The following is an 18,698-nucleotide window of genomic DNA, read 5'->3' on the forward strand; positions in this document are numbered from 1 at the left end:
CCTTTATTAAAAGCAGGTTCTTTGGTTGCGCCTAGACTGGGGATTTGCTTTAGGGATGACTCTGTTACCCGAGAAGGTTTATATTGTTGTCTGGGCCATACTCCTCGCTGGTTTTGTATCAGCTGACAGAGCCTATGTCTGATAAATGACTAATAGCATTTCTGCAGAGGTGTTACTGGTGAGGGATTAAAATAATATGCACACTTTTTCCCCCTGCCCTTGGGGAAAGGGGAAAGATTTGATGGTTGTAAATCACTGCCGGAGCCACTCACTCTTTACCGTACTGCCCTTTCTGTCCCAAGGGCGAGCCCCGGGCACGGCCAGGTGCACTCCGGCCGGGACACGGAGCGAAACCGCTCGTTCCGGCGGCCGGGCTGCCTGCGGCCGGGACCGGGCTGCCCGGGACCGGGGTCCGTCCCGCGGGGCAGGTGCCGCCGGAGGGAGGGAGCGGGGCCGGCGCCCAGGTGGGGCCGGCGGGTGCGGCCCGCGGGGGGGCCGGGCTGGGGGCACCGCCCGCCCCTCCGGCCCCGCCAGCGAAGCTCCCGTGCGGCGCCGGCCGCCCCCGGCCGGTAGCGGCTGCCCTCCCGCAGGGCGGGCTCAGCCACGGCGGCAGCCGCAGGGGGTTGCCTGTCCCGTCGTCGCCAGCCCGGTCGCAGCCCGGCGGGGGGGGCGGCGGGGGGAGCGCGGTTGCCTCCAGGGCTGGTCCTGTGCCCTCTCCCTCCCGCCGCCGCGGCGGAGGGCTGCACGGTCACCCGCGCCTCCCGCCGCAGGGGCCTCCCCGCATGGTCCCCGCCGCTGCCATGAGCCAGGCCCCGGCCCCCCGCGGCGCTGACCCGCCGGAGAGCGATGCCCGCAGCGGGGCCCCCAGCCGCGGCCCCGGCCGAGGGATGCCGCCGCCGTCCAGCCTGCCCCAGCTCCTCCACAAGTAAGAGCCGCCCCGCGTTCCGCCGGGCCGGGAGGGCGGGCGGGCAGGCGCGGGTCGCTTCCCCTCCCCGGCGGCGGTGCCCCCCTTCCCTCCCCCGCGCCCAGACTGACAGCCGGGCGGGCGGAGGGTCGGCCCGGCACCGGCCCTGGCCGAGCGCTGCTCCACGGGGCTGAGTCTCCCCTTCGGCGCAGCGGCCGTCCCCGCTGATGCGGGGCGCGTATCCCACTAAAGACCGGCACCGGTCCCGTATCCCAGCAGAAATTTACTGCCCGAAAAGCCGCTTGTGTCGGTCCTCCGGAGGTTCGCCCCGGCACCCCGTCTCCTCCAGGCAGCGGGTCGCTCGGTCGCGAAAGTTTTTCTTCTCCTTTCCGTGGTCGCCGCCGTGTGCCGGGCCCGGCAGCCGCTCCTCTGCTTGCGGGCTCGGGGGTCGCCTGGGGAGAGGGGTCGTGTTGTGTCCGGAGCGATCCCATCTCTGCAAAACTGTCACAGAAAAAGTAGACTGTGCATGCGTGGAAGGCTTATTAACGGGAGCAGTGATGCTAACGGCATTTTGCTGTTTTCGTTTTCTACCTGGAAAGGGAGAGGGAAAAGTACTTTTGCCGCACAGATACAGTAGTGTGAGCGATACTTTTCTGGCTGAGAAGCTTGAAGACAAACCGAATACTCCATAGTTAGTACGTGAAGCCTGAGTAACACATAAGTTGTTCCGTGCTGATTCAAGATGGTTGCATGCACTATATCTGCTTTTTCACAAATCGTAATAGGTTAAAAGAGAATAGAGGCTTTTCACAGAGCAGTGAATCTACTAACGAACGCCCCGTTATGGAGCCGTTAGAATTTGCCTTCTATTACTTTAAGGTTTACTGCTTGGCTTGACGAGCAGGACGCTGCGCAGTGGCGCAGGTTGAGAAACGCTTTTGTCATGATGTCCCAGGCCACCAACCGGCCTGAGCCTGTGTCCGGCCGCCGAGCAGGGCGACAGTGTGACAAAGCAGGGCCGGGCTGCGGCGGGCTCGCTGCGGGCCTTGCGCCGCTTCCCTGCGACAACCCCTTGGGAAAGGCGCTGCCTGAGGCTTCGCCTTTACCAGTTTGTCAACAAAACCCAGCAATGTGACTAACGGAGGACGTTATTCCAATCCTCTCACTTGTATTTTCAAAATACATACGTACATGTATACAAATATATATATATATATATGCATGTGCGCTTTAACTTTACGACAAACTTAGAGTATGACTTATTTTAAGTTAGGAATTGCGTTATCTTATTTATAAATATGTATGAAACTAGACTTTAACACTTCCTGTGGAATGTGGCCCATATATATATTGATACCTGGTTTTCTTTTTGTATATTTGCTTTTAAATGGTGTTTTTGTAACTTAATTATGAAAATATTAGCGGTTCTTGTTACCCACGTTTTTGTTCCTAACTGGAAATACAGACTTGGAAGTTTGCATTGAAACTGAAACATTAATGGTTGTTTCCTTAGCTTGCTGGGCTCCCACAGGGCTACATATGAATTATTGTGCAGCAGAAGGTAATTTACACTGACTCAAAATCAGTCTTAAACTGTAGTCTCTAAAGATGGCCATTTTTTTACGTTTCAAGACTTTAGGCGGATGTATATTGCAAGTCAGACGGGCAAAGCTGTCAAGACGGCTTCACGATTTTATTTCTATAATAACACGGCGCATGTTACATACAAAGGCGTCACATTTTTGCTGGTCACGCCTGCTAGCAAATTATATGTAGGAAAACTTGAAATTAGTTTCCTTTTGAGCCTATCTTTACTGGAAGGAGAGAGGTGCCATGTTTTAACCATTCTTTATCAGGGTAACGTGGCGCAGAATGGCAAATGTCGAATGTCTCCATCTAAGCTTCTGTAACTTGATCGTTTGGTTTTGTAACTGTGCGCCGCAATTTGGTGTGCGTCTCTTTGTTTACCTGATAATTAATACACTTCCACCTTGAATTTAATTTGAACCACGGGCAAATTATGTTTTGCTTTACTGGTAATAACGTGGTGTTTTATTATCTGAATTGGATATTCAGTAATTGTTAGAAACGGAGATGTTAGGAAATATCTTAAAATGCTCTTCAGAATATATTTCTAATATGTTAGAACAGGTATTATGATGGGGAAAATAGGATGGGAAAGAAAGCAGTGATTCTTCTACAAAACAAAGTCATGGTCTCATTACTAGGAAAGAAAACATTGACCTTTTTTCCCAAGCATTTTGATTTTCTTTACTTTTTTTTTTTTTTGCCATGTTTTTGCTTTGTGAGCTGCAGTAAACAAGTGTGCAGTTGCAGGATGCTAATTCAGAGCAGCGTAGGCCAGAATATTGTGTGGCGTTTAACTGTTTCAACACTTCTATTTTTCATTATACCATTGAAACTTTAAAAGCTCTCTGCGTTCCTTCTTTCTTCCCTCAGCGCTTTTGTTAGAAATATTTGCAGATATTAGGTGAGGGCCAATATAATTTTGAAAAATGACTTCCTACACGGGCAGCTGGTAAATGTCCACTGTGAACACTGAGCATTGAACAAGGATAAAAATTTAGTGAAACTGGAGATCTGAGATGTTTTTGGTAGCAGCTACATTGGCTGCACTCATTCACTGCAGGTAGCATGTACTGTACTGTTTAAATGTCTCTCTGCTTTAACATTTATAATGTAATTTTAGTATTAAAATATAACCGAATACCTAGTTTGAAATTCCTTGCTATTAGTTCCAAAATACAAGAAGATACAAATTGAAATACACTGCGTACATGTTGTATTTTTCACCCCGAGTGACAACGTCATTTCTGTTGATAATAAAGGTCCAATCATAAGATTTACAGAGCAGTTAAAGCTTTCTATCTATGCAAGTTGTTGTGATGTTGGGTGGGAAAAATACTTGTTATTTTCCGAAAGGACAAGCCTTATTGCAGTCACAGCCCTCAGGTTGCAAAGCTGAGAATGAAAAGTGGACGGGGAAGGCAAACTTGAATTTACACCCTACAAGGATGACTTACAAAAATATCCATTTGCATATGTAATAAAGCAGAAGACTGAGAAGAAGGAGAAGAACAGTTGTAATGGTGTTGTTTGGTGTTTGTAACTGGTTTCTACTGCGGTTTTGTGGAAGGAGTGGAAATGCGGGGTAGGGTCTGCAGTACCAGCAAGTGAGACACGTGTGGGAAATCTCTGAGAAGACCTCAAATACCTGTTCTACACAGAAAGGTTTTAACGTGTGGTTGGAACTGCTGGTTTGTTGGGTTTTTCCCCTCTCGGTAAGTTTGCTCTTATGAGAAAATGTTTGTTGATAGTTTGGAGGTTTTGTTTATAATTTGCAATTACACTGCAAAATGTAATTTTCAGCTGACAGCTCAGTGTGTGATGAGTTTTAGCACCTGCTATTGGATTGACTGGAGTGTCTAAGCAGCGTGAGAGAGTGGAGGGTTCTATTAATAATTCCAGGTGTGTGGTTCATTGCAGTCGGATGGAGCAACTAGCTGGAAATAAGTGAGACGAAGGACCGAGTGGTGGCTGTGGACTGACTGTAAAGATGTTGCATGAAGAGTGATTTCTGTGAAGGCTGTTGCTTAAAACATGCCACAAGTAAACCCCATAATTATAGGAGACCTAATGATGTTGAAATGCAGTCTCTTTGTATGTTTTAATGGCTGGTTGCATGCTTTCAGTTCTAAGGATTTGTCATGGCTAATATCTGTCCAGTGGACATGGAACTGTTTTTAACTCTCTGTGTTTGATATAGGGGCATACATTTGTTTTACAAATTGAATAAAGGTGTTTTAAAACAACAGAGAGAAAACCAAAGTGGGCTGCTTTTTTTAATTTCTTCCCTCTTTTTCCTCCTGAGTGGTTGTGTCCTGGAGATTTTCAGTTCCTCTGGAAGGAAGATGGAATTTCCAACATCTGTGCCTGAGTCGTCATCAGCTTGTGCCAGTTTTGGGGCAGACAGGAGTAAGCAGGCTGGTGCTGAGTGCTCTCTGTCCTTCATTTCTATAGCAGTGAGGAGGAAACTTGTCAGGAAATAATAAACAAAATGACCTCCAACTTTTTTTTAGGCTTAAACCTGTTTTGTTTAAGCATGTGCTTTTAAATTTTTTTCTTTGTGTAAAGTGTGGGGTTTTCTTTTCTCTTTTTATTTCTCTCCCCCCGCAACTCAAGGTCTCTCAGGAGAGATAAAATATGAAATGTACTCCCATTATATACATTAGTCATGGCAAATAGTTTGGCATATATGGCAAAGGCTAAACTGATACTTAACAAGGCGACATTAGGAGAAACACTGGTTTTACTGTTTCTTGTCTTACTGTTACTGATCCAGGCTTTCCATATTTATTTGCCTTTTAAAGTGCATCTCCAGAATCTGAGTTGTTTCTCTACCCAACAGAGCCCTCAAAACGCATCGAGTTTGTGTTGTAACAGCTGTAACAGCCCTGAACGGCGATGAAAATAAAACAGAAAGCGCTGTAGCTGTTTTAGCGGAGCAGCCTTAGCAAAACAAGGGACAGGAGCTGACAAAGCCAACTGCGTGGTGTGGGACGCGCCAGGGAACGTGGGAACCAAACCCGCCTTATTAAACTCCTCCTTGCGTTTCCCGCTCGTCGTCTCTGTATGTTATGAAACACACAGCGAGGGAATCTCGGTTTTCTCTGAATTGTCTGGCTCCTTGTTGTGTGGTTATGGAGACTTGTCAGACCTCACCTGACATTAAAATCAGAACTTTAAATCTGAGTACCAAATGTGTCTCTGCACAGGGGACAGGGATGCCTGGGGGTGCCTCACTTTTAAGTTTAGTTGCTTACAAAAAGTAGAATCAGTGATGATAACTACCTTCAAGGCAGGTAGTTGAAATTTCTCTTTTCTCTTAATATTTTCTTTTCTTATCATTTCTCATTTAAAATACTTGGTTTTTTATTGGCTTTTTTAAGTGGAAGTCAGCGACTCCTCCTGTATACCGGGTGTGACCCATAGCTTAAAGATGAATTCATCATATGAATGTTCTCTGTGTTAAACAAAAATGACTGAAAGTGTGGGCTTCTTTGTTCTGAAATCTTTTGTTTGTGTCTGTTTTGGTGTTGTGTTACTGCCCCCCGCCCAGTATTTTTTGTTTGTTTTGTGTGTGTGTGTTTGTTTGAAACTCTCATTTAAAACCCAGCATCTTATTGGGAGAAAAACACAACAAAATTGAATTTAAGGCTTGAAGAGGGAGCACAGATGTACAAAGTGGAAAGGGATCCGAAAAAAAGAATTTAGAAGGAATGCCTTGCATGCAAATATCTGCATGTAATCTGGCTTGTATTATTAGTTATCAATCAATTCTTAGTTGCTCAGAAATGTCAAAATTATTTCATATATTTTAGTGGAGAGAGAGATAACAGCAGTGATATCAAGTTTAGCAAAATGTTAAATAATACATACCTTATAAGAAGCAACACAAGTGGTTTTTGGACCACAACACATGGCAATGGAGTCTTCTTTACTGTAACTAAGTTGCTTGGAGGTTGCTCATTTATTGGAAATTTTTTACTCCTATTCCCATCAATGGGAAGACTGGGAAATGTGTTCTTTTGGTTTTCCTCTTAATTCAGCCCGTGTCCATTCAAAGCTACATGTACCTAACAGTGAGTAGTTCCGTGTGACCTGCTGCGCTACTGCTGCTCTGCAGATGATGCTAAAACCTTTCCGACCTCATTTGGAGGAAAGGAAAATGGAGATGGGTAAAAACCTCAATACATTTTAGTTCTGATCCTTTCCGGGGACTGTCAGAATGGGAGGAACTATGTCTTCAAAGATAGATTTATACTTCATAGAGGACTTCAGAAATTTATTTAGGAGGGTAAAAAAAATGGCTTATTTGCATGAAATAATAGTTTTAGTCACTTTAAAGTACTCCTTCAAATAGAATCTGCTTTTTCTGAAGAGTAAGCTGTCTTGATTTTTTTTTTTTTAATTTAAATGAACTGCTTTGATCTGATTTGCAGCTAGACACTTTATCAGATCGACTTTATTCCCCTGAATATACTCCCCCTGCTTTTTCCTCCTCTTCATGCTTTGTAACATTTTATAGTTGATTTAAGGATGTAATCGCTCTGTTAGCCTCTGCCCCTCTATGTCCAGCTGCTTTCTCTTTGTCACACTAATGACCCGTCACAGTGAAGCTGTCACTTGGCACACTGGGGAAACCAGAAAACCTGCCCTTTTGGGTTTTAGAAACCTTTAATATCTGTCTTGTTCTGACAACTCCAGCTCAGCCTGTTTTACAAATGCCTCTTGCCTATTTAGAAAAAAATGCCAAATAAAAGCACTGGGTATTCTGTTGCAGGAAGGGGCTCAGGCTTGTTTTCTTAAAGGATCAGTGTTTGTGAGTGCACAGGCAGTTATTTTCTTGCAGGCTTACTGCCTTTTTTTTTTTTGATGTGTGTATGTACACTTGTGAAATGTGAGTTTGACTGATGTTAACTGTACCAGAAGCTGCATATTTATCCCATGCATACAAAGAACTACAAGGAATAGGGATTTGTTGTTGGTTTTCTGCATGTCTGTGCTGGGAGATGAGCTGAACCAGCAGGTGTGTGGCGCTGGGGCGGAGTTGTGCTGAGTGACTGTAGCACTAAATGATGCTGTTCAGATCTGTCCTCCATCACCTCCATCATTTAAAGACGTGCTGGTGTCTCAGCAGCCTTTGCAGAGTGCTCCAGAGATGCCATGATTCTGCCTGTCTTGGGGGTTGATAGGAATCTGTAGCTACATGGGTTGTGAACTGTAGTCCATCTCCTGTGCTGTTGTAACTCTAAAGCCTGTGTTACGGCAAGTGTTAGTGATGATGACTGCTTGAAGAGGGATGGAGTAATTAATAGTTTGCTTCATCACTTCTGGATATACTTCTTACTAGGAGAAGGCAGGGACAGGATACAGAAGGGTTTAGCTGCTGTTACCTTGGGTAGTGAGTTCTGCTGGCCAGGATGGACACAGAAAACAGTGTTGTGGGCAGGTTCCGAGCCAGCTCCCCGGCTGACTGTGGGTCACCTGCTCCCTTCCCAGGCTTACTGGCTTTTGTGATACTAAAAGCATCTGATGTTGTCTAGTCTTAGCTTTCCTCAACTTGCCATCATTCTTGCGATTCTCTGTACTGCGGGCTGCAGAGTATTAGAATTCAGACAATGTAGAATGTCTTGAGTTTGGTAGTGTCGAAAGCTAAAGTTTTGTGTGTTGTGTGTTTTCTCCTGGAGGGAAGAGATTGAGTTGATGGTATCTGGGAGTTAGGGCCGCTTCTTTGGGGACAGGCAGGTGTTGCTCTTGCATTTTTACTTACGTTTGAATCTTTGTTTTAAGAAGTAGGTTTTATGTATCTCTGAAACAAGTGATTTGGTGGCTGACGTTTCCTTCACTTAGATAACAAATAAACTTCTGTGGGCAAAGCAGCAGTAAATTGACCACAGTCTGTTTCTGCAGTAAGAAATATTATTTGTCCCTGTTGATTAATGTGTTCTCCTCTTAGGGGAAGATGTGCTAAGTAATTTTATTAGGATGATTAAACACACAATTCATTACACTGACCAACTTTCATTGTTCTCTTTCTGGCCTCATTTTTAAAAAAAAAACTGTAAAATAAAATTCCGAAATACTTATTGAGAACAAAATGCCGTATAATGCTTTAATAATGTCTTGTTTTACCCTGTTTTCTGCTGTGCCTGGAACTGGAGTGAGAGCAGATTAACTTCTGGTGCAGAGAAGTTTGCTCCAGTCCCCGCAGAGCTGTGTGTGTTTGTGTTGTTTGCAGTCTGAATGCCACTCCAGAGGTTGTCAGAGATTTCCTCTGCTCTCCCCGCCATAAAATTCTTTGTCAGTGATTACGCACAGTTCAGTCTGAGGATGGGATTTGGAGAAAAGATGACACTTGTCTCCTAAAACTGTGGAGAGAAATATTAGCAAACTAGGGTGAGATTATTTTTTTTTTTTTTTTTTTTTCAGCCCTAGGCTCCTCTTATCTTCCAAACTCTTCTATTAACACATCTTAACATTCACACCCCTGCTATCCATGTGCTCTACACCATCCATTTGTGCCCCACTCATGGCACATTCTTGTAAGGTCACCTACAGCTTTCCACTGTCCTGCCAACCAACAACCAAACATTGGGCTCTTTTCTTTATTTACCATTTATTCAAGGTCACTGTTCTACCCTGTGGCAAGACCTTCTCCTCATGGTACAGGCAGGGCTCACCCTGCTGCTGGCATCTTTTTGTTGACCATCGGAGATGGCCCAAGAGGTTGGCCTCGGGTTACTCTGAGGTGCCTCATGCCGAAAAGAGAGTCATTGATGTGTCTGGAGGTGAACGCGTTTGGGAGTAACACAGAAGAATAGTGGGTGACTGTGATGGTGTTTATAGATACCTCTATTGGCAGCATGGGCAAACAGCAAACAGCAGCATGGTTCTACAAAAGTGATGTGAATAAAAGTTCTGTGGAACTCGAATCCAAGTCAATCTAGTCTTTCTGCACTGTTTTGGATTTTATTTGAACAGGTCTGTTCTCATTCCTGGAGAAGTAAAAAGCACTAGCTACTTCAAATTCGACAAAATTTAAGTTATTTACAAATCAGTGTATATTTTGTAGATCAGACTTCTAAAAGATATGGGATTGTTACTGTTCAACCTAGGTTTTGTAGGTTTTCTGTATTGCAAAGTGTTAAAGGATTGAATTTCCTTAAAAAAAAAAGAGGAGTAAAATGGAAATTTGCAAGGGCTAGATGTGATTTATTTGGGGGTTTTTTTGGGTGATTAAAGTATATCTTTGCAAAGTAAACCCAACATACCTTGTACATTACATAAATATGTTAGGTGGCCAAGCCCATTCACTTGTCAGTGTTAAATAAGACTTAAATTCCTCCTTGGATATAGTGTATATACTATGAGACTGATCTTGCAAAGCCTTATCCATGCACGTGAGGATTATTTATGTGTGTAAGGCTTTAGAGGATCAGATCCTATCACCTAAGTCTGCAAGACTTCATGACTATTGCTTATCTTTGCCAGGTCACTAGGAATCCTGCACAGAAATGTAGAGAACAGTAATTGCAGATAGCAGAAATCTGATACAGGAGAAGCCAAAGAAAAGAATAGAAAGTTACCTTGTGTTCTAGCATTGAAATGTCACTTTTTTAAAAGAGAGCATGAAGCTGTGCAAGGAGGAGTACGGATCCATGCTCCTTTGTGCTTCTTAATAGCGTACTAATAGTCTGACATGTTTTAAGACCAATACTCTGGAGTGTTAAAGCCTTACCAGCTGTAGGGATTTGTAGAGTCGGAGGTGGAGAGGGTACAAAGAGCCCATCGTGTCCTCTGCACAGCGTGGCACTCAGAGCGGCCATCACTGCTTCCTTCCAGTTTGCGCGGAGCATCTGGGAGAAAAAAGGCGCTGACTTGCATCTGGCATCTAAGTTGGCTACTTGCTTTGTTTTCTGTGTAGGTTCCCCGGATTTTTGTTGTTGTTGCTATGTTTGCTGCTGTTTTTTAATGTAATACCGTGAAAATAACAGATACAATTTTGTGGTGTTTCCCATTTTACTAAAAGGAGATTTTATAAGTTTTATGAAGATTCCATCCATATGGCAAGGAAATAAAATATCAACAACTAAGATAACTTTCTGGATTGCTGGCATAATTTAGGGGGGCAATCTGCTCTAGAGAGCCATTTGTAGCCTTTTCTGTACAACATATTGTCTCTTACTGTGCATTTCAGCAGCACTTGGCACTGGTCTGTTTGTAATCTTCCCCCTCTGTAGAATCTAAGACTCTTTTACACAAAGGTACAAACACAGAGAAGCAAGACTCCCCCCACATTTCTTAATGATCTGTTTAATATGATAGATTTTTCTTTTGTGTGTCCCTCCTTGAAGCATTAAAATCAACTATTTTGCTTTGGCGGTTCTTTAATTTCCAGCTGTATTACATGAAAGTTGGTAGCTGTGTTCCAAAGCTGAGGACTTGATTGGCAAGTTTTAGCTGTGAGTAAATTTTCACAGCTGATCCATAAATCCCCGACAGACCATTAGGAGCTTCAGAGCAGCTCTGGCAAGCTCCCCTACAATAATTGTAGTTTTAAGTTTGTTATATTTAGTTTTCTCACCTCCTAGCTAGATGCCAGAGGGACCTCACTAGCAGTGAATCACTATATCAGGTCTGTATCTACTTTTTCCTCCCAAGTTGGTGGTTTGTATAAACAGCGCAGTGTGGGAGGAGGGCTCATTGCTTGGCTCCCTGTGGACAAGGCAGAGACTGTCCAAGGGTGTCACTTGTGACACATGGACCCTAGATCTGGGCTTAGACATTTCAGTAATTCGAGGAGACCTGGAGTACATCACTTCTCACCCCCCATCTCCAGCCCCTGCTTTTAAGAAATAACCGAATCACCAAGGGAGGCAGAAAAAATGCTTAAACATGACAGAGTCATATATAACTCTGTGAGACAGAGAGATGGCTCTTAATTTAAATTCCCTGAGGTAATTTTACTTATTTATCTGTAGCGAAGCTGGCAGAGTGACCACGGCTCTAAGAACAGAACTGCACGGTTGGCCACGGTGAGAGCAGCTTCTTTTGGGTGCCAGGGTTTGATGGTGACGATGCTGCTGGAACAGCTGGAATCCTGGCTTGGAGAACACATCCCTTTCAGGCTCATTGCTCTATACATATGCAGTAGAGCCAGTGCTGTAGCAACTATATTGCATGCCCTGGAGAATGCTTCATATAGACGAGACCCCCACCTGGCTGCCTGATAAAGCTACAGGTGAAGTTCCTGTCGTTCCCCTGGATTTGGATCGTGTTGGATGGGCTCTGGGAGAAAACTCAGACTTGGCTGTTTTTTTGAGCAATTAATGAATATTTTGTACGTTTCCTTCTGAAATCTGAGCTGCTTTGCCAAAGATGTACTTACTGGCCACTTGGTGGAGTCTGGTGTGTTACCCTGCTGAAAGGACAAGGGGACTGTAGAAGAAAAGGCTGTGTCTGCATGGTGGACTCTTCCAAAGGCATATTTTTTCCCTTTCTATAAGAGGCAAAGATAAATTGAATCTCTATCTCCTGCTACACAAAACCAGCCTCTCATACCTACAGCTCATGAATGATTTCTTTACACAGGAGGGTGACAGAGAAGCACTATTTGAAATATTTATGAAATGGAAAGGAAGAAGAATTGGTGGTCTATTAATTGAATTTTCAGATAGTTTGTTTTTTTTTTTTAGAGCAAGAAAAGCAAGAAATTTCACTCATTAAAAGCTCCTTCAAATACAAATTCCTTCATGTTAAAATTTGAATTTGGGAGGGTCAGAAGCTTTGTTGATTAGGGTCTTGTTAGGATAAGGATAGAGTAAGTAACTATAAATAGTGATACAGTGAGTGATGATCTTGCCCTACAGACTTTGTGTTGAACTTAAGCAGGAGAAGGTGAAAATATCAGCTGACAACCTTCTTGCAAGGAGACATCTGATTAAAATAGAGGGATCTTTGGTAAAAGAAGTGGAATTGGTCACCTCTTCCATCCTTAGTTTCAAGTGCTTTAACTTCATTTGATGCAAGAAGTCAAGTGGAAGATGTCATTCCTGTGGTGGGAGAGAGTGTTGTTGGTGCCAGGGTCGGTTTTGGTATCTGACACTTAAACTAGAAATGCTAGGAGTGATAAGAGTGAATGCGCTAATTACATGTGTGCAAATGAAATGCAGAGCATCCTTCAGCTGGAAGAAAAGACGATGCCCTTCAGCTGTATATCATAGTGGAAAAAGGTTTTCAGGACAATAAGAAACTTCTAACATGATTTGGGATCAAGGTAGGATTGGAAAAAATAAAAAAGCAAAATATTTTGAAGATTAAAAACAAAATGTATGAGGTAAATAGCTGTAAGCAAACTGCTTCCTAGGTTCACCTGCATAAGTGTTGTGCTTTGCTTTATTTCCTTAAAAACTGAATGGATGGGAAGCAGATCACTGAGAGGATAGCATGGACTACTTACGCTTTTTGGCCAACAGTTCACCAAGATAGTGGGGCTATAGATCAGAATGGCTGGGCATCCTCGCCTGATACTTGCTGACCAGCAGGATGTTAATGCAAACTTGCACTAGCTCACGTCGTATGTCCCTGGCAAATAAAATTTGCAAATGCTTGTTCACAGAAGTAGCTGGAGTGAATCACTGACCAGTATTCAGGTGGAGCCTGCGATGGATCAATAATTACAGGCTAAACATAAGAGGGGGCGGATGGATCCAGAGTCTTGCTGCTGACTGTTGCTCTAAAATACAAGTGAGGGAATGCAGCTGTGGACCACAAGGGGAGAGTTTAGTCGTCTTGTTTTCACCACAGGGTTAACTCAGACTCCTGCCTAGACTTTAACTGTTACCATCTATCAAGCAAAATTAGTCTTTGTTAAAAAGGCACTTTTGATACAGTAGAGGATTTTGAGAAGAATCTCACCTTCACTTGGGTAGCTATCACTTCGGGAAGAATATATTGGAAAAATGATCTGCATGCTGGTTATCCTCCATTTCCACCATTCCCTGAAGGACAGAAGAGTTCTCCGTGTGATGCTATGGACCAGGAAGGGTTTCGGTCCTGCCCTGCTGCAAGAATCTCCCAGAGTGAAACAGTGTTAGCTGAGCTGGGATCTGCTCTGGGGAAGCTTGTGTTTGGGTCAGGTTAATCAGAGATGTGTCATGATGGTAAAATGTGTGAGGGAGGCGTACCCAGAAGAACCACCAATCTTTATGCAGAGAAAAGCCCATGTATTTCTCCCCAGCTGCTTTGGGAAAACCCAGACATCATGTTAGCATTACATCAAACAACTCTAATTTTTTTTTCCTATCTGCAATGTAGTCTTGATCTAGCTGGTATCAACATTTTCTTTTCCAGCTATTAATCAAAATAAGAATGAAATTAAATGTATCTCAAGGTGCAAACTCAGTTACTTGCATTTTCCTCCTTGTGAGAGAAGTGACACACTTACAGCTTTAGTAATTGCAAGAGGTGACTGATGGGAAAAATAAATGAGTGTCTTGTCCTGTGTGGGTTATTTACCGTGAAGTGGCCAGGGCAGTCGGGAGGTTCTCCAACTCTTATGTATGTCTTTGAGAGTACAAGTGATTTGGAGAAACGAACCAGAACTTTTTCCTGATTGTAAGAGTGCCTAGACTTATCTAGGGCTACAGCAGGTTATTAATAGAACATACTGCATTTCCTTCACATAAAAATACGAAGGGCACTTTGCTGAGAAAAAAATCCTGCTGTGCCTTTCTGTCTTTGGGACCAGCTCATCACCCAGCTAAAATTAAAAGGTGAAGTCAGGCAGTTCTTGCTCTCTATTTTTAAACTGCTTCAGCATATGAATGTGAGTGTGAAATCTTTCTTTAGCCTCTCTTAACTTAATTACCTACTTATTCAAAATATTCTCTTCTCCAATTGCTGAGCTATAATTATATTCATCTTTTCTGTAGACACCCTGTAGCTACTTGGTGTTTGTTTAATTAGTTTTATGCTTAATTTGTAGTTCCGTAGTTATTTACAGTGATGGCAGGCTCGTGGCATTTAAAATATATTTTGATCTATTAAAAAATTAGCAAGTAGATGATGTTTTTGTATATCTGTTCCATGTTTTTCTTCTGGAAAATATTGTGAGGAAGTCTGCTTAAAAACAAGCAAACAAGACCAGTAAAAAGTTCAAACAAGTAATTTTTCATTTGACCTTAGTAATAGAAAATGGCATAATAAATGAAAATGTTTTGTTACACTTTTGTTTCTTCAAATCTGTTGTTCTGTGCAAGCTTATTCCTATTTTATTTTGTTTATGCCTGTTCTTTTGTTTTTATGGAAGGCGTGGTGTGGCCCCAATCCAGGAATTGCAGTGGAACTGTTTATAAACTCTCTTTTTTTCTGCTGACTTGGATATGCTGAATCTTCTTCCTGCATTTGAGTGCATCTGTGAAAAACCCCTGTCAAGCACCTTTGAAATGAAATTGCGTGCTCTTTGCTTGCACAGAGAAGTAATGTTCTCCAGTCTCTTGGTTTCAGCCTGCAGAGGGTGTGCTTTCCTCCTGCAAACCATCACCTCCCAGCAGTGTCCCCAACACACCATCCCACCGACACTGTGCTGAGAACCTGGCATTGCACCCAGAGGTGTGAAGGGAAAAGGCCGTCTGTCTGTCCTCAGTGACATCTGTCCCTCGATTTCGTTGACTCTCAGCTGCTTGAAGCAGAGGCTGTGGGACCTCTTCCCAGCTGAGCCCTTTCACAGCGGCAAGGACACTCCTGAGGGAACACAGTGTTTCCTCTTTCGGGAATGGCTGTTGATCCTAAGCACAGTACAAAATGGAGATTTGTGCTCTTTCCTCCTCGGGGTTTTCCTGGTTCCTTTGCTTTTGCCACTGGGAGCAGCTGTGGTGTGGGGGATATTGAGAGTCGTCCCTGCAGTTTCCTGTGCCTGGTCAAGCAGCGATCAGGCTCTTCTATGCCAGGTCCTTTGTGTCTTGCCAGGTACCTGAAGCTGGGTGAGGTGCTGAGTTTTGAAAGGTGCTTCCTTCAGCATCCACATCCTCCTGGAGCATGCACATGGGAGTCTAGATGTAGTCCTACCTTTGACAGCTATATGAGTGAACCGCCTGCTGCAAACTGTCTTAGGGTGGCTGGGACCTGGGGATTTAAGTGTGGTTTCATCTCCCCAGGCAAATCCCACATGCTGTTGATCTTACTGGTAAACTTCCACATACCTCCCTCTCCCGCTTACCAGAAATACTAGAGATTTCACAGGCTTGGGTGTTAGATGACAGCGCATTTATATTGCTGGTGAGAAACATGTTGCTATTCACGGTGTTTGGTGGAAGTGTAGCTGGATAGCTAGACAGTGATGTGAAGTAACACAAACCTGGAGCTGTAGTCTTTTGGACACGTCTTCCCATGCCAGTCTTGGTGCCTGGAACAGTTTGCCCATTAATTTGCTCCAAGCTTCCACCCCCTCCCTGCCCTCCCCAGAAAACCCTTGGCAAACCTTCTCTTCTGTAAATCCTCCTGCCTGGGCTGGCCACTGCCCCTCTGCTCCTGCTGTCCTGTTGCCCATTTTTCACTTCAGATAGAAAATTTGTCAGCACAGAGATTTATGTGAGCATTTTATGTCCCATAAAGAAATACACAGACCCCGTATTCCTTTAGAAATGAAGAGTTGCATTTTAAGACTGAAGTGTGTGGACATGGTGTTTACCTAGACAGTGGGGTTTTTATAAGGCTAGTTATAGATTTTATTTTCTCCAACTGGAGACTGCAGTCCAATATTAGAAAAATTACACTAACAGTACCCACAAAACTTCTGCTGCTGTCATCTTTGCTTTATCTGCTAATGTTTAGCTTTCAAAACGGATCTTTTTGACGTGTGTTTTCATAAATGAACACAGTTATTATGCATTAGTGAAACATATGCTTGACAAAAGCATAGTGACAAAATCAGCGGGTTTTAATGGTGTTAACATACCTCTGTGCTTGAAATGGAGCCTGAAAAATTTGTCCTCTGGAATGTTACATTATGTTTTGGCCATTGGAAATGGAGCACCTGACAGCATTAAGCTATCAGAAGGATTTTCAGTCATGGGCAAGCAGCCATCGTGTATATGTTAATCCACAGTAGGAGATTTGGACAGCTTTTGATTTATGAGATCTCATCTGTTCAATATAAGCTGGAGATCAGCAGAGCAGTTACCTTTAAAATTCATTGAAAAGCTCTGAAAGGGAAAGGAGAATTTTATGGGTATGATGCAAATCTAGTGGAATTGCTAATTGTGCTTCTAGATAATTTGAACAGTGCATTTCTCAAGGTGGCTAAATGAACTATTTTGTAATTGCTGTTCGTCTTTAAAAATATCTTACCAGCTTTGTCTCATTTTAAAGCAGACACTAAATTCTCTAATGTTCTTTTCAATAGATTGGATTAAATAAGTGGAGAACTAGAATCTGTATCTGGTTTTTAGCAGCTTGAACCTTTCTACATCTGTTTGAATGTTGCAGAATTTACATGAACAGATTTATTAGCTGAGTTGAACATATGGTTTTAAAACTAGCCTATAAAAATTCTGAAGTTTTCTTCATATTGTGGCTTTAAATAGTTTTAATAGTAGTTTTTATTTGAAGAATTCGAAACATCCTCATTTTTATTTCCAAAAATGGCCCATGGAATGTATTTATTTAAGTGGGTGATAAAACTAAAGAACCAAGTCATAAAGTGGTGTTCACTAAAATGTACTAAATAATACAAAGATTCCTGTCATGGGACCTGATAATGAAACCAGAGAAAATATCTTTCTTGTGTAGCATATCATGCAGGTGGAATAGAAAACATCTCAACATTAGGAATAAATATGTAGGTAATGTATCAACATTTTTATGTGCACATGTGTTTTTTTGTATGTGTTTGTGCATTTATATACAGTTACACTTATTTAAGGAACTCCTATTATAGAGATCATTGACAATTTTAGTTATTAATATTGCGAACCTTTCCCAACTTATAAATACCCCGTTGTGGTCTCCCACACATCTGTTGCGTCCTCTAAAAAGACCTGTGCTCCTTTAACCAGGGTATTGTGTAGAAACAGTGTCAGGACGATTATGTGAATTATAAACTGTGTTGTCCAAGAGGTCTGTTGGTTTCTTACTACATTTCTGGGGCAGTCTGGGTCAAAGCATTGGTATGATGGAAACTGTCTTTATATTTTCAAGGCATAATTTTAAAAATAAACCAACCTCAGCAGTTCCAAATTCCCACCAGCACTTTGGCTTTTCTGTCAGCTGAGATTTCAGATAATTGCATGGCCTGTGGCATGACCTAACTTTTACAGCACCTTCTATGAGGTACTCCTTCTGTAGGTTTTACCACATTGATATTAAATCTGTGATGAGGTTAGCTTGACCTGACTGTTTGGAGGGCTGGGGGTTGCATGGCTTTGTATAGAGAGCGTGTGTGTATGTATGTATACGTATTTATGCATATATACACATACATAAATATGTTTTCTTGAGCTGTGGATAACAACCCTGTTGCATATCTCCTTAGGGATACCGAAGTCTTGAAAGTAAGATGTGAATGGCTGCCTGGGAAAGCCAGCTCAGAGGCTTCATTTGTTGAGCTCTCTGCTGGTTGCCCTTTCAAGGGCTTGACTTTGTCTTCCTGAACAAAATATCTCCAGGAACACAGTGGGATGTGTCAGCCCAGGGTTATCTGTGAAGAGGATCCACCGTGAAACTAAGCTGCTGCATGTTGGCCCTTGTTGGCTTTCAGCCATGGAGTAAATTTTACAGAAATGGATCTAAGTGCGGTTGTATAAACTTTGCTTCGCATATTGGAAGTGGTGCTGGATCCTCGCTGGCAAGGAGTGTGTCTGGCCTCTCTGGCAGCACGAGTGAGCCCTGCAGGACGTGCGTCACGGGCCAGAAGTAACACAGGTTGCTGGGCATTCCCGATGGGAGAAGTCGGTGATGCCAGAGGCAACTGTGACTACACAAAACACAATGCTTGGCTGCTGAGTTGCTCTCCGGTGCATTCTTCAGGGAACATTTCTCTTCAGCAGCTGTGAGCGCTGCCCCTACCAGCACAGGAATAATGTATAGCACAGGAATAACCTGTGGCCCCATGACTGCGGTGGCTCTGTCTGCTGCCAGCCTGTCCCACCCACTCACTGAGCTGTTTGGGGCAGTGACCTTAAATTTCTGTGTTACTGTCAAATGCCATCAT

The 18,698-nt window shown here is 43.2% G+C and overlaps 1 protein-coding gene across 2 annotated transcripts in view; it reads left to right on the forward strand.

The window, feature by feature from the left end:
• Window positions 1–376: 376 nt before the first annotated feature.
• Window positions 377–18,698, forward strand: part of RBM20 (RNA binding motif protein 20) — a 105,986-nt gene continuing 87,664 nt past the window's right edge. The window contains exon 1 of one of the 2 annotated variants that reach the window (XM_082054289.1): window positions 377–925. In XM_082054289.1, the coding sequence (XP_081910415.1) occupies window positions 783–925 (143 nt within the window). In that variant the 5' untranslated portion in view covers window positions 377–782. The remainder of the gene's footprint in view (window positions 926–18,698) is intronic. The other variant, XM_082054286.1, reaches the window with a different exon arrangement.

Source organism: Streptopelia decaocto, assembly GCF_964273445.1.
Source record: "Streptopelia decaocto genome assembly, chromosome: 5".
In the NCBI taxonomy this organism is placed as follows: Eukaryota; Metazoa; Chordata; class Aves; order Columbiformes; family Columbidae; genus Streptopelia; species Streptopelia decaocto.